At 35.8% G+C, this 22461-nt stretch overlaps 1 protein-coding gene across 1 annotated transcript; it reads right to left on the bottom strand.

Annotated features, from left to right (window-relative positions):
- CUL4 (cullin4) lies at window positions 1-8045 on the bottom strand. Its single transcript, XM_079012235.1, has 17 exons — window positions 7558-8045; window positions 5961-6076; window positions 5311-5657; window positions 4773-4953; window positions 3784-3906; window positions 3361-3648; window positions 3111-3236; window positions 2807-2908; window positions 2653-2706; window positions 2455-2561; window positions 2303-2363; window positions 1687-1818; window positions 1464-1601; window positions 1284-1364; window positions 1074-1154; window positions 888-968; window positions 1-261 (listed from the first exon to the last, which is right to left on the bottom strand). Exons 1-17 carry the CDS (start codon window positions 7925-7927, stop codon window positions 148-150), a joined length of 2502 nt encoding a protein of 833 aa, XP_078868361.1. The 5' UTR covers window positions 7928-8045; the 3' UTR covers window positions 1-147.
- Window positions 8046-22461: the final 14416 nt, after the last annotated feature.

The raw sequence follows: 22461 nt of genomic DNA on the forward strand, positions 1-22461 counted from the left end.
TAAGGTGAAAAGCACAACGCAAATTAGACTTTACAATTAAAAACAAAAGCTATCGCTGTACATAAACAGACCAAGGAAAATGTATTCCTTTGATAAAAAAAACAAACAAGTTTTCATTTGATTTGATTTGATTTGGATTGGATGGATTCATGCAAGATAATTGTATATCTGAGGATTGCTCTTGTCTCTCTCCAAATACTCCCTATCAATCAAGCTTTCAATCCTCTTCTTCAAATCAACTGGTTTTATTGGAAACTTTAGCTGTTCCAATAAAAATAAATTTTAATAATTGATTAAAAAAATAAAAAAATAAATAGTTCAGTAGCTAAATCTCTATAAAACGGTGGCCTTGATATGATACTATAAAAGGGTTAGAAATAGTATACAGGTTTTTTTATGGTTAATAACTTAATATCATAAAAGACCTTATATATTTGTATTTTTTCAGATTAAACCTCAACTATATTTTTTTTCTGAAAAGACCTTTCATTTTTCCATTTTTTTCGATTCAACTCTATTGGCAGTTTTTTCCAAAAAAAAAAAAAAGGTTAGAAATACTAACCTTTTTTTATTATGATTGTAGGTTTTTATCACAATATAATTACGTTTTCAGTCCCTGAGTATATTTGAATTTTTCAATTTTGGCCCGAATAATTTTTTCCTTGCAGTTTTGGTTTTTGCAACACTTTTTGCCCATGTTACAAGTAAAATGACTACTTTTGATCCCTGAGTAACTGATTTTGCAATTTTGGTACCAAAAATAAAGAAAGTAGTACTTGAAACAGGGACCAAAATTGCACGAAAAAAACATATTGGGATCAAAATTGCAAAAGTGAGCTATATTCAAGGACCAAAAGTGTAACTTACTCTAAATAAAATGATTTTACCTGCTGAAAGAGTTCAGTTATCAGAAGAGTATGACTCAGAACTTTTCTAGTTTTCATAATCCGAACAATAGCAGCATCAACCTACAATATATTCAAAATAAATAAATAAATAATTTGTGGTTATAATCACAAAAAATTTAAAGTTTCTAAACACAATAATAAAAAATTAAGAATAAGATATTGGACCTGATATTGACGATCTTGGAAAACTCTCTCTGTGGTGCTTGCATTTTCTTCCACGGTTTCCTTCAATTGGATAGCATTGACCTGTACACACACACATATGGAATGGAATGGAATAATGAAATAAGTAAGGGAATGGAATGAGTCATTCCATTCCATCATACCAAACAACTACTTTAGCTTTAGCATATGGTTTTTGTTAAATGCTCTCACCTTTATACGATAAAGAGGAGCAGTAAATACATCATTAAACATGAAGGAATCATTGTCATCCACTTCCCTCCCTTTTGGAATCTGAGAAAAACATCAACATTATCGGTTGGTAGGCTGTATGTGCAAAAGACATAAATGCCCTTGAGTTAAAAGTTAAAAGGTAAAAGTTAAAACAACTACCTTTTGAAGGACACGGACTTTTCCACAAGCAAGGGACTGGAGAGTCCTCCTCAGTTCTTTGTCCTCAATGCTTGTAGCATCCTTAATATCTTGAAAACTAAGCTTTTGTGCATCATTGAACAGCATCAAAACAACTGTCTGTAATCATATAAAATCCACCTTTTATATATATAATCAGAGAATAAAAAAGATTAAAAAAAAAAGAAGAAGAAAAAAATCAAACCTGAAATAAGGAAACTGCAAGTTCTTTTTTGCCCTTTGGAAATTCTGCTTTCAAGACACAGTGACCTAATGAATTCTGCCACATTAATCGCCTACCACTGTATTTGCTCAAGTAAAACTCTTTAAATATGTCCTGTAAAAATCATACAAATTTCAGCTTATTGTAAACCAAAATAGTTTTACATTTTTGGTCCCTGAGTATAGTTGATTTTTGCAATTATGGTCCTACAAATATATTCATTTTACCAGAAACAGGGACCAGAAACATTACAAAATAAAGACCAAAATTGCAAGAGAACTTTTTAGGACCAAAATTAAAAAAATGTCCTGTTCAGTATATTGTAAACCAAAATAGTTGCATAATGAAAAATCATAAATTACATTTTTAGTCCCTGAGTATAGCTGATTTTTGCAACTTTGGTCTCAAAATTTGTTTTTGCAATTATGTTCTTTATATGATGTTATGTTTTTGGTCCCTGAGTATAGTAATTTTTGCATATAAAGACTAAAATTGCAAGAGAAAACTTTTTGGGACCAAAATTGAAAAAATCAACTATATTCAGGGACTAAAATTGTAATTTACTCTAAATTAAAATCATATTTCCTTAATGGCATACCTGATAAACATTGAGTTCATGGGGAAGGCGGACATCCATTGGTGGATATGTTGGCCAATACCTGAATTTATTTTTCCATATTACTTTATTTAGCAATTAAAAAGCAGATTTTGAGTCATATTTATTAATTAATAATTATAAAACAAACATACCCAGTTGTTAAGACATGGACACTCATTTCAATTCCCGAGGGTAGTTTCGTCCTTGCTTGAGATGATTGCTTGAAAGATTCATTTATCTCCTTCGATAACTCTATGTCCTAAAAAACGAAATTAAAAAGATAAATGATTTTCTTAAAGACATATTTTGGGGCAAATTTGTAAAATTACTTAGAAGATATAGAAACAAACCTTGAACATTCCTTCAAGCTTGTTGGTGAACTGACTACCACATTCGGTTTTCAACTATACAAAATGATAATGTTATTAAGATTAATTTATAAACATAAAAAAATGCATTTGATTAAGATTTAAGACAGCAGGTGAAAAAGGGTAGTTTGGGAACCTTGGAGATCATAGATTTTTCAGCATCAATAGATGCACTCTTTCCCAAAAGAAGCCTTTTTGCAAGATCCTTTTTATAGAATGCTTCAAACACATCCTTACCCTACATCACAACATATATAAAAAAAAAAAAATAAAGAGTTTTTTTTTACACAAATCAGCAAAGAAAAAGACTAAATGAAATATTTTTGTGTATTCTATAACTATACGTTCATTATACTTTTAACAATTTATTGATTTGTTATAATAAACAAATCAATAAAAGTACATTGCTATTTCTTGCATTTATTGTATCATAATATTACCTGTATAAATCTGAAAAGAACCAAAACTTTATCAAGAGTTCCCTCCAATTCTTCCTCAGATGTACCCTTATTTCCAGCACGCAATTTCTCATCCAAAAATTTAGCAATCAACTCAGCAGGCCGATTCTACAGATATAAATATATAAATATATATATAACAAACACATTTATAATTAAATCTGTTACTTTTACAAAACCTTAAATTGGAGATGAATAAAATGAGCATGATGATGAAATAAATATGGTATACCTGGCGTAGATTGATGAGGTGTTCAAAGGCTTCTTTAATTGTGTTGCAAAAAACATCATTCTTTGAAAAACTATCTTCCCATATTTTATCAAGAGAGAGTTTGAATTCCAAAAGGGAGAAGACCATGTCTTTGTCTTTTTCTTCATCTGTCACAATGCCTTGACCTGTTTTTCTGATGTATGAGCTAAGAGCTTGTCTTAAGGATTCAAGGGCATTCACTCTGTGGAAAAGTGTATACATTCTTCTAAGATCTTGAGTTCGATTCCCATCCATCAACATTGTGAAACCCTGTTAATGGTGGAATTAAAATTAGGGTTCAATGCAAGAAATAGTAATGTAAAGAAAGATTGAAAACTGAAAAGAGAGAGAGAGAGAGAGAGAGAGAGAGAGAGAGAGAGAGAGAGAATGAAAAAGTATTGATGCCTTATCGAGTATTGCAGAAATATGGAGCTCAAGGAGTTGCCTTTCAGCAGTTGCTACCAAAGGTTTTCTTGTAGTAGCATCAAGATAGAGTAGACACCTGTCATGTTCTTCATGCAACCTTATCTGCAATCATACATCATACATGGAAATAAATATCAGAAAATAAGTGAGAATCGCAAATCTGTCTTTCAAAAATGTATTCGTTCAAAAAAGTTTCATATTTTGGGCGATATATGCAACAAAGTGGTTATTTAGATGAAATTTGGAATCATATTTCATTCTAGGAACAAATATACAAGCTTGTTTCATTCCATGAATGCTTATTTAGGCAACAAGTTTCAATTTTTTACCAATTGATGCAATAATATTTCACTTTTTTCACCAATTTATGCAGCAATGTTTCACAATTTTTTTAACTTATACAACTGACATGAATTATGCAACCATTTTACACAGTTTACCAAATAAAATATTGGCTCTTTAGGTCATACAATTTAAATTTTGATGCATATTTTGTATAAAAACACATTTTGTTTCATACATTGGGAAAAATGGTGAAATGTTGTTGCAGAAATGTGCATTTAACCCTAATTTAAATATTGAACCATGTTTCATTCCATGAATGCTTATTTATGCAACAATGTTTCACTTGCCAATTTACACAACAATATTTCACTTTTTTCACCAATTTATTCAACAATGTTTCACCTTTTTTATCACTTTATACAGCTGATAAGTATTATGCAACCATGTTTCAACCAGTTACACATGTTACTGATAAAAGATTGCATCTTTTAGTCCTAAAATTAAACTTTGTTGAATGATTTGTATGAAAGCCACTAAACTGCATCAAATGGGGTGGAAAATGAAACATTGTTGCATAAATACACATTTAACCCTAATTTATATAATAACCTAGTGACTGAATATCATTGTCATTTACACCTGGCACATAAACTTTATAAGGGAAAGAGAAGAATAATACAAACCTCCACGTGTTTTAAATAATCTGGAACATCGGAGTATTGCATGTATTTTACTCCTTCAGCAGCATAGAATTCTGATGTGCATTCAAGGAATGGCTTCTCAAAACTCTCAGAGTAAATTCCCAAGGCAATGAACATCTTTAAAAGATGATTAAGGAGTGTTCTATCAACTGCTTCACCTAATCTGCCAAGTGAAAAATGAGGGCATATCAGTCATTTGGATGCACAATTAATCAGATTTACTTCTTGTTTTCCTTTCATAGTTACATTTTGAAAAGGGTACAAGAAGCTACATAGTTGTTTGTTTCATTCCTTAAATTTCATTCCTTAAATTTGGTTGATTTTGGTTACAAGGCCAGAAGGGTATTTGTTTCCCATGTCATCTTGGACTAGATTGTAAAATTACAATGTAACCCTTCACAATTGTAACCTATTGTTTCAACTTAAAGGAAATATCAGAAGTGTATATGAGAAAGTATGAAAAAACCATGTTCTTAAATTGAAGTGTAAGAACATTTGGTGAAAAGATATGGGAATTTACCTCTCACTCTCTATCATTTTCAGAAGGCCAAAAACTGTTTTATGCTCAACTTCTGAAGCTAGTGATAAATGCTTCCTAAATAGTTGAAGCCCCATGTCCCATAATGATCTTACAGTTGGAGTTTGTTTCACATAGGTTCGATCAAGATACAATGCTATACCACGGATCATCAACATTTGATCACAAAAATCTTGCCATGTTTTCTGCACAAGTGATAAGAACACCACAAGATCTTCACTTTGCCCAACTAATGAATTTAAAGCAGCAGATATATGGGCTTCACACTCCCTCTCAATCCTTTGGTAAAGACTTCCCCCCATTTTGTAGAGACAAAGATCATTCACAGCCTGTTATTCATAACAAAATTTAGTTAACAAATGTATTTTGAATTTGTTCAGACTTATAAGATAGGCAGATGCTCCATGATCAGATCCTAACAAACAGATTGAGACCAACATGTTTTTCCCATTTGCCACATGGATGATGCCATGTAGGAAGAACATTTGGAAAACAGGTGATTACAATTGCAATTGTAAAAATAAACACAAAAGATTAAGTTGTTTCCTGAATGGTGAAAAGGGTAAATGGGAAATACGTTGATGGTGATTTATGACATAAACCCTAATAAAGTATCATGTAGAAGCACTCACTTGATAAAGCTTCTCCAAATCACAAGGATCTGGTTGCTTCAAGAATATGGCACTAATGGCTGACTTCAAGACTGCCCATGTGTTCTCCTCAAAGTTTGTTGGTAGAGTTGGCTTGGCTTAAAGAGAAAATACAACATTTTAAAAAAGTTATATGCCATAAAATCTAGAAAAGGAAAATGAAAAGAGAGTAAAACTTGTAGATCACCATGAGTAAAATGCTTAAAAGAGCTTGTAATTGTTAGATTAAGTGGGATTAACTGGTGTAGAGTCATTAACTTGTTTTTAAATGATAATTAAGATATATAAATTAAATGGAAATTCTTATTAAGGGATAATATTGATGCATGCCATCAAGATAATGGATCAAGGTAGGGGTATCATGTTTGGGAATAAGGATGATAAACTGTAAACAGTAGTGTAGCTTTATGAGCCATTTACATTACATGTCATAGAACTTTTCTTTATTCTTTTTCTTTGTCCTTATTTTCTAATTTAGAAACAAACAAAGAAAAAAGTTTTTCCATGCCCTTGACCTGTGTAAAATAAAATAAAATAAAAACTTGCTGATAAAGAGTCGAGATTCTTTAAAAAAAAGGTGAGAAATGAATCAAGTAGACCATGCTCAAGAAAGAGTTGCAAACAATTTAAAATGACTTGCCCTCAACTGATTAAGATAACAGCATACAATTATAATAAACAGATAGATAAAAATAAAAACTGCATTTTAAAAAGTAATCCATGGATATCATTTACTGAACTCAAAATTTAATTCATAAAGCTGGAATAATAGTGACTCCATATCTAAGTTTCTATTCAGACAGGTTCATTTGAGAAAAGTAAAAAATCAACCATCCATGATGTGTGGATAGGTACATATATGAACCATGAATGAGAAAGTGTGCAGTTGCCCAAGTTCATCCGAGCTACAAATGCAACACCCAATAACATATTTTTGGACATCATTATATGAACTAAGAAGAGAGAAAAAAGAAACCCAACTATATACTTAGGGTAAATGCATAGTAAATTCCATATGCTTTTAATGTAAAGAGTTCCTACATTCATTAAATATTCAAAATTGTTTTAGGGTTTTAGATACAATATCTTTTGAATGTACAAAATAAACCATTTTTAAGTTGATCTTTCCATCTACAAGATTAAATTCTTCTCGATAGACATCTAAATGTTGGGTGTTGTTCATGTAATAGAGTGATTTGAGAGTCTATTTCTGTGATACAATAGGAGCATATAGATGAAAAGGAAGGAAATTTATGAAATGATGTTAGTGACAAAGATAAACAGCAGAACCTTAAAACCTAATCCAGACAACAGAAATTTCATGAAAATGATAATGAACTGAAACCTACAGAGTTGAGGAAGTATTTAGCTCCTCAATTTCAGCTAAAACCCACATAATCATTGACAGATGATACATAAATCAACCCATAAATCCAAAACCCTATACTTCCAATTCGGCAAAAGAAACAAAAAATATAAAGCAAATTGAAGGTTTCCTGCAGATTAGATACATCAAATTCGAATATATATCAGAAATTGAAGTAAGAGTGCGAGTTAGGTAAGAGATTAAATCGAGGACCTTTGAGTAGCTTGATTACGAGCTTCTTAGCTGGTTGAGGAGGCGTTGCTTTTTTACGAGCCAAATTGGCGGTGAATCCACCAGCAGAGGATGCGCGTCCAGCATCGTTTTCAGTGGGATCTTCGATCATGGAAGAAGGTTCGGCAGATGGATTATTATCAAATTGATGTTGCTGGAAGCCGTTTTTGTTGTCCAAAGAGCAAGATACGGCCTGTGATTTGGCCTTCTTCATCGCCAAGAAGTGAGCTCCTCCGCCGCCGCCGCTGTCGCCGCCGGTTGTGGTGGTGGTGGTGGGTGGTTGTGGAGATGTGCAGGTTGTAGATGAGCGCTTACGGTTGTTGTTGGAGGTACTAGTGTTGGGTTGCGACATATGAAATTGAAATCAAAAACTCATTGTATTGTAAGAGAAACAGATAGAGATGCGAATATATATGGAGGGGATGAAGAGGGGGAAGAAGGTGGAGACGGAGAGATGAGTTACAAAATAACACACTAAACCATATGTCTTTAATTTAGGGTAAATTTTATTCTATACAAAATGATGAAAAAGTTTTTTTTTTTTTTTTTTATTTGAAAGTTGAAACCAAATCTATCTCCATTTTTATTAAGAAAACATTGGTTTGGTTTGTAACTATCTATTTTTATTCTATGAAAGTGTGCATTTCACAATGTAAAATATTCAAAACTCATATTATCCGACTTGCGTTCGACTCACTTAATAACTTATCAGATAATAGTAGGATATTAAACGGAATTAGGTTACCGAATCAATACTAGATTTGTTATCATCACCACTTTATGGAAATATTATACACTCAAATAAAATCGTTAGTAAAACTTTTAATTGAGGTTGATTAATTGATCATAATCAAATCAAACACTTAATTAAGGTTGATTGGGTCTTTATTGTATTATTGCTCACTTGATATGATTTTAATATTTATGTATGCATTTCTTCTCTGAAAAAATGGAATTTCAAAACTATTTGTAATAATTATACACTCCAAAAACACTAAAACATGCAATATGTATATCATTTATCTCATATGTCTAATGTGTGTCATAGTAGCCATTTTTGACTTATACTCAAATACTTGATAAACATACAAATAAAAGTTATTCAATCTCCAAGACTTTGCTTGTCTTAAGTGTGTGATCCACATACTTTTCAAATATGATTATTAAGGCAATTCATGATTAAAAATGGTGATTATTGTAATGACTCTTTCATTTCTTTATGATAATGTATTAGTAATCATATATTGATTTTTATAACAACAAAACCATCACTATTTTGTATAGCCTTAAGTTTAATAAAATCTTCATAAAAACAACACTTGGTTCCTTACTAGTTAGCAACATGCACTAAAATCCATTGATTTTTATACTCAAATTATGATACCGTTAATCATTTCCATAAAGAAAATCCACCGTATATTTGATTTTGTTCCAACATCCCCAAATCATAATAAACTTGGCTACTTTGATCATAAATCAAGGAACATGCACTGAAATCCATCGATTTCTATACTCAGTCCATGTGGTCATGGAGGTTCGTCTGAAATGACTCTATGGTATAAGGCATAGTCTCATGTTTGCAGCAAGGGGTTAGTCAGTACGTAAAAGTTAGCCCGAAAGCCTCTTTAGGGAAGTTTCCTTTCAAAAAATGGCCTCGGGAGTCGCCTCAAGCCTCTATAACTTAAGTGTGGGGAAATGGTGAAATATCATCTTAAAATGATTTGGTATATAGAAGTTGGTACTAAAATTTGAATTGCAATTAATGTCGATTTAGAGAAGGAGAGTGAAGTGGAGATTTTTGTAGTATCAAAACCGAAGAGAGGGGAGTAATTTATATACGGGGCTTGTATATATAAGGGGTTAACAAGAGTTAAATATAAACTTAATAACTTAACTCACTATGCTATGAAATTTTCAAAATTTATCAATAATTGACACAACCATGTAAATTCACTTTTACATTTAAATCATATTCTCTAGTGGGCCGGCCAAGGTAAGTCAATTTGCAAAAGCCAACAAAGATTTAATTTGATTTGATTGCTCGAAGTATAAATCTTGATATATAGCTTTATATAACTTATGGTACTGTGGACCAAACACATGTCAGTTACATGATATTTGAGATTTAGTTATGAATGATTATTTACTATGGTTTTATTCATCCTAATTCTTTGTTATAGAGAACTAAAATGGTGTTTATGGAGAATCTTGTCTTCATAGTTCCTTCCTTTTTATAAGCATTTGTACTCCATTAATGTCCAACTCTCATCTAATGTAGGATGTGAGAAAACCACAAAGTCTCGTAAAACAATTCATCCCACGTCAAGGAATAGAATGAAAATGTAGCACCCATAGATTCGGGCTAGTCAATTAAGATATAATAAGCGTTAAAAATGATTTTTTTTGATAGAAAATTATCTATGATAAATAATTTTAACCAAAGTAATAGTTAGGGTCAACATTTGTAACCTATTTGACGTAATAAATAAGAATTATATGAATATTATGTGTTTCCTTATTATTATAATACAATATAATATGAAAAATCAGCTAAATCCTTCGTAAATCATAAAAATAAGTGCGCCAAAACATATATATATATATATATATATATATATAGAAAGTACACGTCTTCCCGATCCCGAAAATATAAATTTCGTAGAAATCCTCTGTATGAATTACATATGATTTTTATAAGATATAAAAGTCAGTCGCACACAATGAATGTATGACGTAATGTAACATCCCAAAATTCATGACCATGTCATAATCAAAATCAATATCCAAAACATGTCATAAGAAACAACATTAGAGTACAACTCTCAAAGATCTCATGTGCGGAAAATCATAGTGTGATGACAATGATAACAGATCCTCTTATCCTGAGCCGGGACCGCCTGACGGCAATCCCTCGCATAATGCCCCTCTTTCCCACACTTGTGACACGCACCACCGGACCTACAAACTCCGGCATGACCCTTTCCACACTTCTCACAAGTGTGGCTGCTCTGGCCTCCAACCCTAGAGTCAACGGTTTTGGACCGTTTCGGCACCAGCTGCGACTGCACCGGGGCCTGCCTCTGCTCTCGCAACTACAACTCCATCTCTAACTCCCGCCGCCTGGCGGTCTCCTGCAACTCTAACAAGGTAATACACCTCTGCATGGACACAAACTGTCTGATGTCCCTCTTGACCATACTCAAATATTGGGACATTTGAGCCTGCTCCGAAGCAAACTCCGGGCAAAACATCGCCCTTTCAGTGAACATCCTGGTGATCTCCGTCACCGACTCTGAATCCTGCTTCAGCTCCAGGAACTCCTGAGCCAACCTCTCTCTCTCAACTTGCGGAACATAACGAGTACTAAACATTTCCCGGAACTGATCCCACGAAACCGCAACCCGTTGCGCATCAGAATAAGATCCCGTAGTCAACATCCACCAATCCTTCGCCCGATCCTCAAAAGGTTCAGAGCACACCTCACCCTCTGATTCACAGGGCATGAACACGTGAAGAAACAACCTCCACGTCTGACAACCATCTCATAGCACCGATCGGATCCTGAACTCCATCGAAAGTAAGGGGGTTTCGTATTATCGACGTCCTGATTCTGAAAACCTTGACCGGTTCCTCCCCCTGCCGCTGCTATAGCCGTCTCCGTAAGAGCTGCATAGCGCTCATCAAGGTACTCAACCATGGCGGTCTTGATCGACCCAAACATCTCTGGCAACTCAGCCCGGAACATAGCAGCAACCTCATCATGCAGGATCTCACGAATCTTGGCATCCAACTCATCCGTACTCATCTGACCAATGACATCGGGTGGTACTGGTCCATCCTGACCACCCTCTCCTGATCCCGATCCCAAACCGGATCCTGCCTCGAAACGTCTCGTAATCGCCATACTGAAAATACGCCACAAGATATTAGGCATTCCTCATAATAACCCCGAGAACTAGCTCCCAACAAAACCCTAGGGGTTGTGACTTCCTTGATACGCGTATGGGTCCTGTGCTTTCAGTAGTACGGGCCCATACTACCTTCCACACCTACCCATATTTGTATCAAGTATCACCACAACACCCTAACAACATATACATAACGAACACTCAATCCTCACTTCTAGAGGAGCACATCTATCTCATAACTGACCTACAGGTCCCACACAACCCACCCATCCATGAAACTTCCACCAACCCTACAGCACTAGTGTATGCTAGTCATATATAATGTTGGACCCTATAGACTTTCGAACATCCAATCCTACCCTAAGCTCCCAATCATACAAGAACAGAACATAAGGCCAAATCAAACATTCTTAGGCTATAAGATCTTAATTATGTGTAGTCGTGATGCATACACTAAATAACTATAGTAATGATGTCAATTTCATACAAAGGAAACCCTAGGCTAGCAGGCATCATATAATCAAGCAATTCTATCATGCAATTCCTGAAGATCCCTAGCCCAGTACTAGCATGTTGTTCTAACATATCAAATAACTTGTATGGTATTTTGGGGTCTACTTACTGGCTCTGGCTTATCGTACCCTCTGCGTCCTCCTTTACTTATTTTGAAAACCTTTTAAAAACTATTTTTGAAAATCTCTCCTTGATTTGAGACTGGATTCACACGAATGTTCCTCCAATTCACTCAAACCAAGGCTCTGATACCAACTTGTAACGACCAAAATTTTCCAACCAATTTAAACTTTTCAAAAACAACCCAAATCCATTAATTATTACAAAAAGGTTTTCAATTAGTTTATTATCAGAGTATCCATTCAAAAACCATTAAGTTCATACATCTTGTTTTCAAAATAGTTTAAACATCAAAGTATCCCCCAAAACCATATCACATAGATCATAAAACATGAGAAGCGGTATAATCCCGCCTTCGCCTTGCCACGATCTCCTGAAGTACCTGAAACAATACACTGAGCAGTAAGCCCGGAAGCTTAGTGAGTTACCCCCAAAATACCAACCACACATAAACATACTCATAGCATATCACAAATAGAACAACCATGCACATCGGGTCTACTGTGTGTGTGACATCCCCAAAATCTCGGCCAGAAAAGACCGATTTTCATTTATGCTTTTAAAATATTTTCAGAGTAAATCCTTTTGATTTGAAAGAGTTGCGGAATTTGTTCCCAAAAACAAAACATAATAAAACAATGTTTACCAAAGCATTTCATAAAAGAAATGTATTTTTCATTATATAATCAAAACTCAGGGTGTCATGTTCCGATACAGACCAATAAGCATAAACGATAACATTACAAGTCATTCAACAAATATATACATATACAGACTTGTAAACAAAACAACTTGATGGTTTATCCATCTTATGCCCTCGCGCCACTTCCTGTAATACAAGTTAAAACTGAGTGGGTCAGGCTTGGGAGCCTGGTGAGCATATAGGGTTTTCAACCCACAATAAATAATCATATTTAATTTTCACCAACCAACAATAACCCAATTACCCATTCCCGTTATTCTCACTTTATGTCCCTAAAACAACTAACATAAGGGACCTAGTCTAAGAATATTTCATCGGGGCGACAACACATGCTTCGGGGGATTCCTCAGCAATATAAGTCAAATAAGGCAACCATGAGGGGGATGGAGTACAGCGAATGAACACCCAAGTTCATTAACACCTACAGGTGGCGAACCTGCTAATGTTTCCACAAGACTATCTAGAAAAGTCTGTGGTCGTCATCTAAACTCCGCTAGATGGCTAAACCAAACAACAACGAGGCCTCTCATCTGTTTATTACACACCAACTATCTACCCATGTTCTACCCAACATATTAGTAGATAAAAATATATATTTTTATACATAGTTTAAAAACCTGTATAGCATGCTTTAATCAATACATATATCCACATAACAGATGAGGCACACACACACATAACACGTATTTCATAGAAAACAAATCAGATCCATGAGATAGAAGAGAGTGAATATACATCCACACATATCAACAACAATATACTTAATACACTCAAACCATACTTGTATTATTATCGTGTTTATGAAAGGTAGTATACACTCACTTGATCAGAAGATGATCGGACAACACTACGACTTGCAGAAGTAGTAAATCTCAGCAGATCTGGAAGATCTTCACAAAAATCGAACTTCTCGCGGGCAGAGCTTCGGCTCAGGAACCGCACTTCTCGGGATCTTCGGGATCTCGGGACTTGCCTCGGGGCTCGAGAATATTACCGGGGCTTCGGGGTATTTCTGGCACGCAAAACGATGCAAAACGAGAGAGAGAAGAGAGAAAATGAACAAAAGAATCGGCTGCCTTCGGATCCTATTTATAGGGGGCTGGAGCCTCGGAGTACGCGGGGCGTACTGCCCGAAACGTCATTGCTTACGTATCCGAAGACTCGAGTGCGAATGTCGACATCCCTTGGTGTACGCGGGGCGTACTTCGGATCGGATTGCTGACTCCCCTTCGGATAATGCCTCCGAATTAAAGATTTAATTTAAATACAAAATATTTAATAAACTTCGGAAATTCATATCTTCTTCATACGAACTCCGTTTTCGACGTTCTTTATATCCACGTGAAGGTGAGACTACGCTCTACAACTTTCGTTTAGACTCCGTCGGCTAATTTTGACTTTATTTTTATTATTTATTTTTAATAGGCCGGGACAGAAAAACTTCGTTATAAATTCATAACTTCTTCGTTTGACGTCCGTTCTCGCCTAACTTTATATCGCTTCGATACCAACAACGAGACCTTCGATCCTCGTTTAGATTGTTTCGACTAAAAACCGCTCGATCTCAAATCGAGTATTTCGGGCTGCACACCGCTAAGTCGAAACTTCAATAAATCATAACTTCCTCATACGAAGTCAGATTTCGGCGTTCTATATATATTTGGAAACCTTGTTTCAACTACTACAACATTAACCAAAGATATCAAGTTTATTTTACACTTAAATTTTGACGCTTATTTTTATTCTTAATTAATCAAACCACATAATTAAGCAATTAAGCACAAAACACATAATACTCAAATAATACAATCTTATTATTTTCAAAACAGGTTACAAAGGTTAACCTAGACTATTACATTGCCAAAAATGGCAAGCCCGGAAACACAGGCGTTACAATTCTCTCCACCTTAGAATGATTCCATCCCCGGAATCACACATCAACAAACAAATGCGGATAGCGACTCAACATGTAACTCCCCGTCTCCCAGGTGAGATTCGGCCCATTCGTGTGTTTCCATTGGACAAGCACTAAACCAACCATTTTGCATCGCAACTTCTTAGTCTTTCGGTCAACAATTGCCTCTGGTTCTTCAATCAACCTTTTGTTCTCATCAATTCTCAATTCAGAAATTAGAATTATGTCAGGAACTTCTCTCGTGAACTTCCTCAAATAACACACATGAAAATTGTTGTGAATTACATTCAGTTCTTCTGGCAATTCGAGCTTGTAAGCTTGGTTCCCAATCCTCTGAATAACTTTAAACGGTCCAATAAACCTTAGACTCAACTTTCCCCTTTTACCAAATCTTATAAGTCCCTTCCACAGCGAGACTTTAAGCAAAACCGAATCTCCAACTTCAAAAGTCATCGATCTTCGCTTCTTGTCAGCATAGCTCTTTTGACGATCTTGAGCTGCTAACATTCTTTCTCTAATTATTTTCAACTTCTCAGCAGTTTGATGAACCATCTCCGGTCCCATAAACTGCTTTTCCCCAGCCTCAAGCCAACAAGACGGCGTACGACACTTCTGTCCATACAAAGCTTGATAAGGTGTCATCTTTATGCTCGAGTGGAAACTATTATTATAGGAAAATTCTACCAATGGTAAATGTTCATCCCAATTACCTAGAAATTCCAAGGTACATGCTCTCATCATATCTTCAAGTGTTTGTATTGTTCTTTCACTCTGACCATCAGTCTGTGGATGGTAAGCTGTACTTAAACATAACTTGGTACCCATTTCCTCTTGTAGACTTTTCCAAAACCTTGAGGTGAAATGGCTATCACGATCCGATACAATCGTTAACGGAACACCGTGAAGTCTCACAATTTCCCTCACGTAAGAATTCGCAAGCTTTTCCATAGACCATTTCTCCTTGGCTGCTATGAAATGCGCACTCTTAGTGAATCGATCAACGACCACCCAAATCATGTCGTGACCATTCTTTGTTCTGGGCAGTTTAGTGATAAAATCCATAGCAATGTCTTCCCACTTACCCATAGGCATAGGCAATGGTTCTAAACTCCCGTACGGTTTTTGATGTTGTGTCTTGACTCTCGCACAAGTCACACACTCAGCCACATACTTTGCAACATCAAGCTTCATCGTCGGCCACCAGTAGTAGGGTTTCAGGTCCCTATACATTTTAGTGCTACCAGGATGAATCGAGTACATGGTCTTGTGAGCTTTTTCCATCAGAAGATCGCTGACTCCTCCTGTCTTAGGTATCCAAATCCGATCTTGGAACACCTTCAATCCATGACTGTTTACACCGAACACCAACGTTTTGCCCAAACGTTCCTCATTTCGGTCATTCTTTTCAAAAGCTTCGCTTTGAGCTTTCTTTATACTTTCCAAAATACTCGAGACAACTTCAATTCTCAACGCTCTTGGCCTTTTCCTTTCAAGATTGACTTTCCGACTGAGAGCATCAGCAACAACATTAGCTTTACCGGGATGGTAAAGTATCTCGCAGTCGTAGTCTTTGAGTAATTCTAGCCAGCGTCATTGCCTCATATTCAATTCCTTCTGATTAAAGAGATATTGGAGACTCTTATGATCAGTAAAAAGTTTGCACTTCGTGCCATAGAGGTAATGCCTCCATATTTTCAGAGCGAAAACTACCGCTGCCAACTCCAAATCATGAGTCGGGTAATTCTTTTCATGCTCTTTCAGCTGTCGAGACGCATATGCTATCACCTTTTCTCTTTGGGTCAAAACACAACCCAATCCAACCCCAGACGCATCGCTATAAACAGCGAAGTCAGATTTGGGCGTTCTATATATATTTGGAAACCTTGTTTCAACTACTACAACATTAACCAAAGATATCAAGTTTATTTTACACTTAAATTTTGACGCTTATTTTTATTCTCAATTAATCAAACCACATAATTAAGCAATTAAGCACAAAACACATAATACTCAAATAATACAATCTTATTATTTTCAAAACGGGTTACAAAGGTTAACCTAGACTATTACATTGCCAAAAATGGCAAGCCCGGAAACACAGGCGTTACAGTGTGACTGGCCCGCCCGCACCGGGCCTTCAGTCCACCTGGTCCACCCTCCGAGTCTAGCCATGTATATCGAGTCTACAGTGTGATTGGTCCGCCTGCACCGGGCCTTCAATCCACTTGGTCCACTCTCTGAGTCTACAGTATGAATGGTCCGCCCACACCGGGCCTTCAGTCGGCCTGGTCCACTCTCCGAGCCTCAGCACGTCTGGTCTGCCCTCTTGGGGCCTTCAGCCTATCCGGACCGCTCGTTGTGCCTTCGGGATATTCGGTCCACCCTGGGTATGTTGGCCTCCAGCACAAAGCAGGACTCGCCTCAACCCAACCCCCGTCAAACAACCATGTGTACATAAAACAATTAATCATATAACAAATCCTTAACCAGACAAACAATCTAACAGGTCACATAGCATATCAACATCCTAACCAGGATTCCGACCTAACCGGTCACTAGCATAAAATTACCCTATATATCAGGTACCGACCTTAACTAGGTCACTAATATAACATCATCCTAAATACCAGGATGCAGATCTAGCAAAACAATAACATAACAAACAATACCCAAATTTCCATCCGATAAAGGCCCAACCTTGGTGCCGTAGACGCTGTCGATATAGTGAGGATAACTCACCTTGCAACTGCCGAATCGAACCACGAAGACACTGACCCGAAGCACTGCTCCAAACTCCAACACCTGATGCCATCAATGGACCAAGACATAAATACTCTAAATACCATAACACCCCTGAAGGTCAAACGGTCAAAGACAAAGTCCTAGCAAAAGTCAACCTTCCTGATTGACTCTACTCGCCGAGTCAACCCGGTTACTCGCCGAGTTCTCATACTCAGAAACTCTCTTAGCACGACTTAACTCGCAGAGTCACCCCAAGACTCGTCGAGTCCAACGATCTCTGAGTCCCATCCTGACCAACTCACTGAGTTGCTAACCGACTCACTAATCTGAGGCTTAACCAGAAGAGTTTAGGGTTCCGCGACCAGACTCGCCGAGTCCAAGACAATCTTCAACAGACTCGCCGAGTTGTTCTTCCAACTCGTCGAGTCCATGCTTATGTTCATACAACTCGTCGAGTACACCCATTTGACTCGCCGAGTCTCTCTAACTCTTAATCCATACAGAGGCTTTTTGAGCCATGTAGGGGCTCCAATCCATAGATCCACTCTTCTAAAGTCTAACCCTCACATAAAGTGGCAAACTTTACGTGAAGCTAAGGAGCTATAAGCCCAAAACACTCTAGGGCTAGGGTTAAGGACTAGGGGGCTTCACCAACAACTCTTAGACGGGAGCTTTATGACATTTTGGACCATCACAAGTCTAGATCTGAAGTAGCAACCTCATATCTAAGCCTCTAACTCGAAATAGCTCTCAATCATACCAAAAATGCCCCAAATCTCAAATGATAATAGATCTAGATGCAAAAGAGCCCAAGCAACAAATTATTACCTCCAATATAAGCTCCAACTGAAGTAGATCTCGGATCTACACCACTCTTTTGCAGCAAGCCTCTTGATCTTCAAGCCCCTTTCCAAGATTTTCTCCTCCAAAGCTTTATTCTCTCTATTAATGGAGGCTTACTCGATTCTAGGGTTTCTGGATCTCAAAAGGGTAGCAAAGAGGCTGAGGGTGGGTTATAATGTGCTTTATATAGGGCACAACCCCCAGGATTATGGTTTTCTCTCTTCAGCACCAACTCGTCGAGTCCAAGCCGCCGACTCATCGAGTTGGCCACTTAAACCCGCGAAAGAATCCCGCTCCGACTCGGTGAGTAAGCATGCCTACTCGTCGATTCTATTTCCTTAATTTACACTTTAAGTCCTTCAATAGCACCTCTGGAATTTGGGGTGTTACATACCCCTTCGGGGACTTTCGACCGGTTACGGGGTCTACTTCACCCCTACCACTACCACGTAATAACATAGCATACAAGCACATAAAACTCAACAGATAGTAGCACACCAGACAGTTATCACAAAGACAATAATCTCTACTATAAACAACTACTAGTTGGCCGACATTAGTGCCTTCGACCCACTCATACAAGGAAGGTAACTCACCTCAACTGTGTGTGCCAAAATCGTACTCCTCGGATGTCTCGGGACTCCTCTCCCTAAAGCACAACAAGTCCCTTAATTAGTTATTGGGCCCATGTATGACTCCCTTATGGCCCAAATTCTAATTCATGTCCCAAGGTAAGGCCCCCTAGTCCTTGACCTAATGGGCCTTTTCCCCCATGGTCCAACCCATAATCAATTTAAGGCCCAAATACATTCCTTTAAGCTTTAAAGCCCAATAATGCCTAAAAAGGTCCAATACCATAAATCTCAGTCCTAGGCCCAGAGGCCTTACTCCACAGTGGGTCATGAGGCCCGACAAATTCAAGACCAAAAATCCATGTTAACCATTTTGCATGTGTACGCGCGGCGTACGCCCGAAGTACGTTGGCCTTGGCCAGAAGCGGGAAACTGACCCGGAACGCGCAACTACAAGGGTGTACATCCGAAGTTCCTGCCAATCACCCTAAAGTCCTTCTTTTGACTTAATCCATTAAGTCCCATCGTCCAGAACATAGATCCGACGTACGTTGGCCTTGGCCAGAAGCGGGAAACTGACCCGGAACGTGCAACTACAAGGGTGTACATCCGACGTTCCTGCCAATCACCCTAAAGTCCTTCTTTTGACTTAATCCATTAAGTCCCATCGTCCAGAACATAGATCTAGACTCCTAAAAACGTCCTTAACCATAAAGTTATGAACTTTATGCTTTTACATGCATGGATGGGGATTAAGACACCCATTAAGTCCATAAGCTCACTTTGTGGCCATCTATCACTTGCATGGTTGGGTCTAAACCATCAAGATCTGATTTTTATGGTCCTAAATGCTTCCAATAGCTCAAAAGGACAACTCTTATGGACATATTCTTCCAAAACTCAAAGAACCTCAAGTATAGGACCAAAATGTGACATAAAACACCCCAAAACTACATCTAAGCATGCAATGTTCAAGGTTCGAACTTGATACCTCAAACAAGTCAGAAAAGATGCCAAACTTCTGGATCTATAAGCTCTCTTCAATTCTTTGCTCCTTCTTCAAACTCCTTGCTCTTCAAAACCACCAAAACAACACCACAATGCTCAAAGTAAGCTCAAGATACATACAATGGAGTTAGGCTTCGAGTTGGACACCGTGAGAACAAGGGAGGCTGAGAGGATAAGGGTTTGGAGGGTTATAAGTTGTTTAAATAGGGTGCAAACCCTAAAATTTAGGGTTTGCATCTGATCACCCTACGCCCAACGTATGCATGGGGGTTGCCCGCTCTGCGCCTCATATATGTACGTCGTGCATACACCTTGTACGGCCAGTGTACGCTTCGCCCCAAATATCATAATTATAATAGAAAGCAACACAATACCTGACAAATCCCGGGCGTTACACGTAAAAAGCTACGAAGAGAATGATTGAATTTTAGCTAAAGCCACCAAAAAGAAAATCGTAGTGCTCTTTAAAATAAGAATTTTGAGAAAAAGAATGCAAAAAACGGAGTCCGTACAAGAGAGTTATGATTTTTGCAAAATCATTAATTTTATAAAAATATGGATGAAAAATAAAGTCAAAATTATTCGACGGAGTCTAGACGAAAGTTGTAGAGCCCGTCGATAGCTACACGCGTGGGTATAAAGAACGTTGAAAACGGAGTTCGTATGAACAACATATTTACGTATTAAAATAAAGTATAAATCTTATATATGTATATATATATATATATATATATATATATATATATATATATATATATATACTAGTTTATAACCCGTGAAACCACGTCTACAAAATTAATTAAACTTTAATAGTTAGAACACAAAATTATTAATCAATCGTAATCATTAATTTAAATAAATATGTGAAATTATATCACCTTATAATTTTTATTAATTTTATTTTAATTTTTATTGCATTGTTATTAATTTATTGTAATTAAAGTGAAAATTTTAAAATTTGAAATAGATAATCAATAGGTTAACAAGTGACATGCATTAATTAAGAGGTTTAATAGGTGACAATGACAAAAAAAGAATAAAATATGTATTAATTAGAAGGCCTAATATGATGACACATGTCAAAAGAAGATTAAAACTATTCTTTTATTAGAATAGGGATATATATATATATATATATATATATATATATATATATATATATATATATTAGTTTATAACCCGTGAAAACCGCGGTTACAAAATTAATTAATTATTCATAGTAGAAAACTCAAAATTATTAATCAATTATTTTATATAAAATTTAAATACATTATTAATTAAGTGATTTTTTTATTAGTTATGTAAAATTATAATTATTGATTCAAATAAATATGTGGAATTAATTTATCATATATATTAGACTCTTTTTATTTGTGAACTAATGAAAACAATAATATAAAATTTAAAATTTAAAATAAAGAATAAATAGATTGACAAATAACATCATATTAATTAGGAGGTTTAATGAATTTAAAAAAGAGAATTAATAGAATGACAAGTGGCATCATATTAATTAAAAGTTCTAATATTATGACACTTGGCAAAAGGACTACTCTTTTATTAGTATAGAGATTCATAGTAAAAAATTCAAAATTATTAATCAATTATTTTATATAAAATTTTAAATGCATTATTAATTAAGAGATTTTTTTATTGGTTATGTAAAATTATAATTATTGATTCAAATAAATATGTGGAATTAATTTATCATATATATTAGACTCTTTTTATTTGTGAACTAATGAAAACAATAATATAAAATTTAAAATTTAAAATAAAGAATAAATAGATTGACAAATAACATCACATTAATTAGGAGGTTTAATGAATTTAAAAAAGAGAATTAATAGAATGACAAGTAGCATCATATTAATTAGGAGTTCTAATATTATGACACTTGGCAAAAGGACTACTCTTTTATTAGTATATATATATATATATATATATATATATATATATATATATCATTAGTAAGGTATCGACGATGCGGTCGTTATAATACTAGTGTTGAGTACTTTCGACGTTAATTTAGTACAAATATCATTAAATCTATTTAAAATCATATTATAAATGAGTGTTTATTTATTTAAATAACTATAAGGTCATTCAAGTAACTATAGAGGGAGGTTTTTGCAAATTCAATTACTATAAATAAGAGGCTCTAGACTCTCATATTTCTTACACCATTCTCTTGATTCAAGAGTCTTTCTCTTCTTATCCCCCGAACATTTTGGTCCCTTGTGATTCGACTTATCTTTCTATAGTTTTAATATAGTAAAGTGAGCGTTGAAGCGCTACAAGAATCTTTTTAGAAAGATTCAGCGATGAAGTTATGTCCGCGCAAAGCCCGATTTCTCGCTAAACCACCTGTAAGTGAGTTGTGCTTACCGTACTTTAAGTTTAACTTATGTTTAAGTTCATTATCGTTATTATGAACCTGTAAAAAAGATTTATCAGTGATTCAAATTCTTTATACTGATTAATCTACTTACGGGGATGATGTCTAGGCTGTAATTTAATGAGGTGTTTAAAGTGGGATTTCCAAACAGTATACTTCGTATA

Source organism: Lactuca serriola, chromosome 7, assembly GCF_051521515.1.
Source record: "Lactuca serriola cultivar US96UC23 chromosome 7, Lser_US96UC23_V15, whole genome shotgun sequence".
Lineage (NCBI taxonomy): Eukaryota > Viridiplantae > Streptophyta > Magnoliopsida > Asterales > Asteraceae > Lactuca > Lactuca serriola.